This window comes from Protomyctophum parallelum (genome assembly GCF_964188405.1).
Source record: "Protomyctophum parallelum genome assembly, chromosome: 18".
Lineage (NCBI taxonomy): Eukaryota > Metazoa > Chordata > Actinopteri > Myctophiformes > Myctophidae > Protomyctophum > Protomyctophum parallelum.
Genome location: NC_139716.1, coordinates 25827482 through 25836627, shown reverse-complemented (window position 1 = coordinate 25836627; position 9146 = coordinate 25827482). Strand labels below are relative to the sequence as shown.

Sequence of the window (9146 nt, the reverse complement as noted above, 5' to 3'; positions counted from 1 at the left end):
TGGAAAGTCACTGAACGGCCCTGCGCACCACTGGTTTCGATTTTGCACATAATGCATGAAGTCATCAGTAAAGCAACATCATGCATTATAGGTGATAACGAGCACTCACAAACTCTGACACTTAGAAGAATAATATCGGCAAGGTACTTCTTGACATGAAGTAGCTCGTTTGACGTTGTTTAAGCATCAGGTTATACTTTAGCTATTGAAAAATAGCAGATCTACAAGCACAGAGTGCCGCGCTATGAGCTTGTAGGTCTGCTATTTTTTTTAAATCGTGAAAATGTGGCGCAAATCTTTATATATCTTTCAGAGCCAAAGTTTTTAATTGTTCAGATGAATGGGCAGTCAATGGGAAATTGAACCTAGTTACCACCTTTGCTGTCAACATGGAGGGGGTCTGCATTATGGTCAATTACATTAGCTGATTCAGCAGGTCTACAGGCCTCACTGACTGAGGTACACAGTTTATCCCATGTCAGGATTCACAGTCTTTAATTTTCCTTCAGTGATGAGCCATATATGAATGATTGAAGTGGCCGAATGCACTTCCTTCAAGGATATATTGGTTCCTTTTTTTACCTTCGTTTTCTCCCCGCCTGGCAAAACACAAGTGCCTGCATTCATTTACCCCCTCTTCATATTTCCTCCCTTACTTCTGAAGGAGAGAAAATCCTTCCTTTACTTCTTTTAATCTTAAAACTCAATGCGGTGTAAACCAAACAGACAAAGAAATCATGTGCACTATATACAAAAACAAAGAAAAATACATTTCATATAATTTAAACCTATATATACATAAAAAAAGGCAGAAAGTGAGGTTGAACTGGTCCCCCCCCCCCCCCCCATAAAGACTGCTTGGTCATCTTTTTCCCCCCCAAACATCTACCTCTTGTTTTTTTTCTCGTGTTTTCAAATGTGGTGAATCATACAGCTTTAGCATTTGTGATAACCATTCCGTGGGTGGTTTGCATTAGCAAGTAAATTCATGCTACTAGTGGAATACACGGTGTGCGATGATGCTTTTCTTAAAAATAAAAACCTAAAGACTGGAGTACATTGTGCCTACCTACAGGTTGAGTGTCTGCACAGGAGTGGGGAGATATCAGATCACAGAAGCACATGTAGAACTCCACACACAAAGTGAACACTGTGCACTAGCCTGTCGCGGTGCTACGGCTCAAGGTCAAGTGCAGACATTCCACTTTCTAGTAAGCGGCATGCCAATAATGCGTACCCAAATATTTTCGCTTCTGTTAACAGTTGTGATCGATGCCAGCAATTTGTACAGCAATGCAGACACAGCGGTTTCTATGTCTTAAAAGCCATGGCGTGTAATGTTTAGTTTTTTTTCTTCCATTGTTCTTTAAAAAATATGTTGTGTTTGACCTTCATTGTGTCGTCATGTGATCAGACCCAGCTGCACACTCCTCCAGCCTCTCCTCCGTCTCCTTATTGGCCCACGCCTTTCTCTCTAGTCCCGCCTCTCTCTCTAACCAATCAGCGAGCTGCGTCTTGTCAGGTCCACGTTACTGGCACTCAGTCCCCTGCAATCTGTTAGGCCGTTGTTGGCATCCTAAAAACAGACGAATAACGAAAAGAAGAATAAGCTTTAAGGATTAAGACCCAAATACATTATATATATATATATTAATGCTGTCAAAGTTAACGCGTTATTAATGCATTAACGCAACACCTTATTAACGGCACTAATCTTTTTATCGCATTAACGCAACAAAAAAAAAGCACAGCGATTGGCAGGCGGGATGTTGAGGAATACTGGTTCCTGCAATGCACTCCCTTCCCAGACCCCTTGTTAGGATGTTTAAAGTGGAGTAACAGCCTTCCATTTACATTTCACAAAGGTTTTGCTCGTGTACGTTCCAGTCCAAAAAAGCTTGAGAAACCTGTGCAATTGAATTCATCCATCCAGACCCAAAGCAAAACCCCCGCTGTTAATTTAGCATCGCATTGTAAACAGCTGTGCCTCGTTATAGCCACACACGTTTCTAACTTGCGGTCACACCGTCACAGTCGCGATACTTTTCAGTTGTGTGGTACTTTTATATTGATTTAACTGTAACAGAAAGTTCTATTCCAGACTATCGACAGTCCCATCTCCCAGTCACGGAGCAGGGACTGACAGTACACACACAGAGACGAGACGGAGCAGCAGCAGCAGCTAGCTAGAAGACAGAGGTGTTGCCAGTATTACTCTATGGCAGAAACAAGCCACCTAGGTTTATACAAAATAAGACAAAAAGAAGCAACACTGGTCGTTTCTGGCCAGTGTTGCCAAATAAGCGATTAGTAAGTAATTTAATTTAATTTAATTTATAAGCGATTTTGGGATTATTTTTGTAGATTGAAAAAATATTGGGGGTCCTTTGCTCTTGGCATGAAAATGTTTGAGAACCACTGCTCTAAAACAATATTAGACAAAGTTTGAGCCACAAACACATTGCTCTCTCTCTTCTCCTTTTGTATAAATTAAATAGGCCTATTCATGATTCTGCTTATAGAGAAGTAGCCTATGTTAGTTTGTTTTATGGAAACAGTTGTTTGTGTTGAATGTGCTAATTTCACAGAATATATATTATTATAGAGAAAATGGGCAAGCCATAAAATAATGCATATTGCACTTGTCTTTTCATACGTCATGTGGAAAAAAGGTAAATAAAAAAAGTAACATTAATGTTGTCAAGCCTGATCGGAGCATCTCTACAATACAGCGTTTTCTTTCAGTTCATCATTTAATTTAGAGCAAAAAAGGTTTTGCGATTAATTGCGATTAATCGCGCGATTAACTACACAAATCATGCGATTAATCGCGATTAAAAAATGTAATCGCCTGACAGCACTAATATATATATATACAGTATTATATATATATATATATATATATATATATAATTTTTTTGTTCGGTTTTTAACAACACAAGCTGACATCAGTGACAGTGTTGCCATGTCTGCTTATTATAAACGACTATGGGCTTGTTTTTCCTGTAAAGTCGCTTGTACATATTATCGGTAGCTGCGGGTAGTGTTTTTCTCATTTTCATGTCAAGGACCCCTTTTTGAAGGGAAGACCTCCGCACACTCTACTTACTATTATGACAACAGGTGCGTCGGCGACAAAGCAGCAGACTGCAGACACGCAGAGAGGGAGGGAGACCCGTACACTGTCTGTCACTTGCTGGTTCAAGAGCTTTTTGCCCGAGGAAGGTCGAAAGACTGAAACGTTGCATTTGACATTAAATAAAAAGCTCTTGAACCAGCAAGTGACGGTGTGCGGGTCTCCCTCCTCTACATGTCAAGGACCCCCAAATGAATACGTATTTGACTGCAGACCGCCCCCCATCTGAAAATGTTTAATGCCAGGGTTCCCCCCGTACAAGACTCGTGTTGTTGAAAAAGATCTTTAGGAAAATAGCCGATCTAGTACATCAGCTATTTCCAAATAGTCAATGTATATACTATAGGTTAAGCCGCAAGAAACGCCTAGAAAAGGAAATCTTCTGATTTTTTAAACAGCTGTCTAAAAACCCGGAGGAGACGCCTGCTCTAGGTGCTTTCTTGCCGCTTCTTCGTGCGTATATGTGCCCACACTAATTGTCACACACACACACGCGCACACATGTACGTACCGGTGTGGTTTCCTCTGTACTCTTGTTGAGGAAGTTGAGGGAGCTGGCTCTCTTCATTCTGTAGAGGGAAGCAACACAAGAACACAACTCCACATATGAGTCAGGGCAAAAACAACACAACACAACTCCACATATGAGTCAGGGCAAAAACAACAACACAACTCCACATATGAGTCAGGGCAAAAACAACACAACACAACTCCACATATGAGTCAGGGCAAAAACAACATAACATAACTCCACATATGAGTCAGGGCAAAAACAACACAACACAACTCCACATATGAGTCAGGGCAAAAACAACATAACATAACTCCACATATGAGTCAGGGCAAAAACAACATAACATAACTCCACATATGAGTCAGGGCAAAAACAACACAACACAACTCCACATATGAGTCAGGGCAAAAACAACACAACACAACTCCACATATGAGTCAGGGCAAAAACAACATAACACAACTCCACATCAATGTGAGACTGCAGCAACTGCACGTGTTGTGCAGCCAATACACAACAACGACGATTGCACAACAAAATTGGAACGGTGCTACAGACTAGAGCACAGCACGGGTCCACCCAGACCCGAATACCCGAGATCCGACCCGAGAACCGAGCCGGGTCGGGTGCAAAATATTGACGTGCTGTCGGGGAACGGGCGGTTCCATTTCAAAGCTGCGGATCTCGTTTCGGGTATCTGAAATGCAGAATACCCGAAATAACCGTGAGGATCCGAGATTTATAAATTAAACCCTTCAACTTTAAAAATAGGTTTCAAAAATAGACCTGCGTGCGTTGTAATTATTACATTCTAAAGTCCATATTGTCGGTTGAACAGAGTCAACGAGGGCTGGGTCTCGTCATGCACCTCGACATGAGCGAGAGCGCTCTCTCTCTCTCTTTCGCTTGCACACAAACACACACACACGGCTATATAATTAATGCAATCATGGCGGCCCCCTTCAGCGAGCGAGGTGAAACGCAAAGCAACAAGCAATGTGGGACTAACCTCGCATCACCAGGCTTTCCACCTCGGAGGAAAAATGTGGGACAGTTTTGTTGTGATTGTCAACAGCTCTGGTAAGAATGTCGGTCGGTGCGCAAAAATGCACTATAGCCTAAGTTTGCAACCCTCCTCCTCCGCTGCGCTGTCTGGAGAGGCGGCGGGCTGCACGTTGTTCATAGAGAGCATTCTCATGTCATGTTAAAGCATATAATATTGCAGAGAACACACTACGGGTCCGGATCTCGGATCGGATCAGCGCCGTTTTGGTCAAAACTTCTCGGCTCCGTTTCGGACCGGATCCAAAACTTTCGGGTCCGGTTCTGGGCCGGGTGCGGCCAATTAGAATGTTCTCGGATCCGGATCGGGTCGGTTCTGATATCACCGGGTCCTTTTCGGACCGGGTCCAATTTTATGGACCCGTGCTGCCCTCTACTACAGACCACCAGCGCCAGTCGGGATAAGTAAGAAAATAGACCAATAGTGCAGGGACATTCAGACCCTTCTGACCCCCCCCCCAACCCCCCCCCCCCGGCGCCTATGAACACAACCATCACATCTCTGCATGCACACATTGCCTACACACACACACACACACACGCACGCGCGCGTCTCACCCGGCGTTGCGGGCCTCTTGCGGTCCGCTCCCCTGCAGCTTCTTGACCAGCATCTCGCTGCTCCTCCTCAGAGCGTCGCGGATCTTACCGAACGAGCCGCTGCGACGCAGAGACCCGTTACCGTCCTGTTGGGGGAGAGAGAGGGTGTGGGACGGGAGGGCACGTGAAGACATAAACTCACTCGGTTCGGTAAAAATAAAACCCAAAAACGGAAATGGAAATTCCACTGTCTATGGTGGCGCTAACATCTCGGATGCTTCTTTTTGGCTAAAAAAACAAGCTTGATTTGCGGCTCATTTCTCTAATCGATGATACAATGATCCTCAGTTGCAAAATGTATGTTTAGGGTGGATGACTGGATGGTGCCCTGAGCAACCACCAGATGGTGCTGTTGGCGGAAAATGAGTTAATGAGTATTTCGTTGGTGGGCAGAAACCTCTCATCTCCAAAATAAAAACTGATCCACAAGCTGGAAACGAGGCGCGAAGCGACACGCTCTGAGCTTGTCGATCTGCTTTTGAATTAAAAAAAGTAACAGTTTCCACCAGTGTTGTTTTTGGCAGCAAATTTAGATTTTAGTTTTAGTCTTCAGACTCTTCAATAGTTTTCATTTAGTTTCAGTCACATTTTAGTCACCTGGAATGTTTTAGTGTTAGTCTAGTTTTAGTCGACTAAATTTCATGCAATTTTAGTCGACTAAATCTACAGTTGATTTAGTCGACTAAAATGAATTTTGTCGGGCCTTGATGCCGTCGTAATGACTGATTTTACACTTGCGGAAAATAGCCGATCTACAAGATCATGACGCGTCGCAACCAAGCGTGAAATGTCTTATACTGGATCTCTTGTCCACTAGTCCCTTCATGACATTTTAGTCTAGTTTTTATTTGTTGACGAAATTGTCAATATATTTAGTCTTCGTTTTAGTCATCATAGCTTAGTTTTCATTTACACTGGTTTCCACCCGACAGAGACGATATCTGGGGAGTTTTCATTATTAACCCATTCAGGACGGGAACTCATCCGTGCCGCCTTAGCGTTTAACCACTTTAACCATTATTTTAATCTTTAGCTGTTGAAAAATAGCAGATCTACAAGCTCATGGAGCTTGTAGATCATATTACTTTTTAACTCAAATCTTTGCTTCTGGGAGGGTCCCTGGAACAACATATTTTCAGATGGGGGTCGGCGGCCAATTACATATAATCTTTGGGGTCCTTGACATGACATAGTTTGAGCACCACTGATATAAAAACATGGGTTTTTTCTGAAAACTGTAAGTTTATGACCTATATAAGCCATAAACCTATGCTCTGACCATTATTCTGTACCTCTTTTGTAAATTAATTAAGAGAATCATTGATGTTAGAATTAAGCAATATTACACGATTAATATTACACTTCAGTGATGCTTGCGGAACTCGACTACGTCTCGTTCCTGACCGCATCACTGTCGTGGCAATAATCACATTAAACCACACCCTTGAGTGTAATATTGCAATTATACAACAGTTAAAACTAAGAAAATCGCTGAAAAAACATATTTTCGTTAATGACAGATGTAGTCACTACGACCACAAATGTCCCAAGAAACTAGCTAGCCTAGCCACCGAGTTTGCTGCGCTCTGGGAAAACTTTTTTGTTTTGATTAGGTGTGGAGTGGTGGTCGTTTGAATCACGGCTAGAAGGCTGTTTCAACCAATCAGATTGCTTCCTCGAAACGACCTGTTGTATAATTACTATGACGCTACAGTATGTCTGGAGTCAACTGACCTACTAGACAGTTACCACAACAGCGCTTTACAATTATTATAACTACTAGTTATCGACATTGATACTGACAATGGGGTTAACAAAAGGCCTTCAACAGCGGTTACATTAGACATTCTTCATTAACAATGAGCTGACCCCGTTCCATTCAGCAGAGTCGTCGCCCTCGCAGTCCCCCCGCTGGCCCCCGTTGACGCTCTGCCGTCTGTCGCCCCCTCCGACCCCCCCGTCCTTCAGCAGCTCCACCACCTTACTCTGGTTGATGGCATCAATACCCTGGGAGGGAGGGAGAGAGAGAGAGGGAGAGAGAGAGAGAGAGATAGGAGGGAGGGAGGGGGGGGGAGGGAGACAGAGAGATAGGAGGGAGGGAGGGAGGGAGGGAGGGAGGGAGGGAGGGAGAGGGAGAGAGAGGGAGAGAGAGAGAGGGAGAGAGGGGTAGGGAGACAGAGAGATAGGAGGGAGGGAGGGAGGGAGGGAGAGAGAGATGGAGAGACACAGACACAGAGAGAGACAGAAAGACAAAGATGGAGAGGGAGAGAGCGAGAGATGCATGAGTGGTGTTGAAGGAGAGGCTTTCTGTGTAATTTCTTTCATAAATTAACGGGATGCTACTGCATCACACAAAAGCACCAAAAGTAAAGTAAAATTCTGGACGGGAACCCCTTTTGGTGTGTTAAGCATTATCCAATATGTTATACTTTAGCTATTGAAAAATAGCAGATCTGCTATTTTTGAAAAATCGTGAAAATGTTTAACAGTTTCTTTAATATTATTTTATTGGTAAAAATTTAAATTGCCTTCCGTCTGTTGAAAAGTAAAAGTACTGTATTTGAAGGCCCTAATACTCGATAGTTAGTGGGCTCAATAAGAACCCGGCTTGATAAGCCTGATCGATAAGCTGCTCGTTATCAATAAAACTTAACGAGCTCCATCCCTAGTGAGGAGCCCCCACTGAGAGGATACATATCCGTCCTACTCCTCCTTAACCCATTTAGACCTGAGGCCAATTCTACAAAATGTCTTTTAAATCCTGACAGTTTTCTGAAAAACCCCATGTTTCTGTGTCAGTGGTTGTTCCAGGGACCCCCACAGAAGCAAATATTTGAGTTAAAAACATTCGCTCTGAAAGAATATATATTAAAAGATTTGCGACACATTTTCAGGATAAAAGAAAAATAGCAGACCTACAAGCTCGGTGCCGCGCTATGAGCTTGTAGATCTGCTATTTTTCAACAGCTAAAGCATAACATAATGCTTAAAACCCCAATTAGGGGTTCCCGAGCTCCATCCCTAGTGAGGAGAGGATACAGATCTGTCCTACTCCTCCCGCCCCAACCCTGCTGACAGGTGTCTCCCCAACCCTGCTGACAGGTGTCTCCCCAACCCTGCTGACAGGTGTCTCCCCAACCCTGCTGACAGGTGTCGCCCCAACCCTGCTGACAGGTGTCTCCCCAACCCTGCTGACAGGTGTCTCCCCAACCCTGCTGACAGGTGTCTCCCCAACCCTGCTGACAGGTGTTGCCCCAACCCTGCTGACAGGTGTCTCCCCAACCCTGCTGACAGGTATTGCCCCAACCTGGCTTAGTCGACTAAAACTAGAGACTAGACTAACGCTAAACGTGATGAAAACTATTCAAGAGACTATATGACTAAAGCTAAAGTCAAAATCAACCGTGTCCTGGTGTAGTACCTGTTTGCGTGTCTTGGACGCACACTCCTCCAGAGTCTCGGCCGCCTCCAGTTTGCCCTGGCGGCGGTACAGCGCCCCCAGGCTCTTCAGCGTGGTATTGACTGTGGGGCTGTATAACAAAATGCAGGAACATTATTCAACACCTTAATGATGATCGCCAATTACATGTAACTAAATGCCCCTGTGCTGTTAACGGTGACAGATCAACTTCCCACAGCATCCTGCTTAACCTCTGTGAGTGGACTGCACCTTGCATTATTCATTTGACCACATGAACCCTAGCGTCTTTACTATTTACGTCTTTACATTATTGAGTTCACAATGTGTGATTGGCTATTATTGTTGGGCGCTAGCCCCTCCTATATCCAGCTTTGACAAACATTGTCCCAACTCCCAACACAAACATTGACAGCCAT

The 9146-nt window shown here is 43.9% G+C and overlaps 1 protein-coding gene across 1 annotated transcript in view; it reads right to left on the bottom strand.

Moving 5' to 3' along the window:
• Nucleotides 1-914: 914 nt before the first annotated feature.
• The window catches only part of klc2 (kinesin light chain 2), a 38639-nt gene continuing 30407 nt past the window's right edge, over nt 915-9146 (bottom strand). The window contains exons 10-14 of the mRNA XM_083789025.1: nt 8731-8839; nt 7179-7316; nt 5271-5395; nt 3648-3705; nt 915-1576 (exon numbers count right to left, since the gene is read on the bottom strand). Coding sequence (XP_083645151.1) covers nt 1493-1576; nt 3648-3705; nt 5271-5395; nt 7179-7316; nt 8731-8839 — 514 coding nt within the window. The 3' untranslated portion in view covers nt 915-1492. The remainder of the gene's footprint in view (nt 1577-3647; nt 3706-5270; nt 5396-7178; nt 7317-8730; nt 8840-9146) is intronic.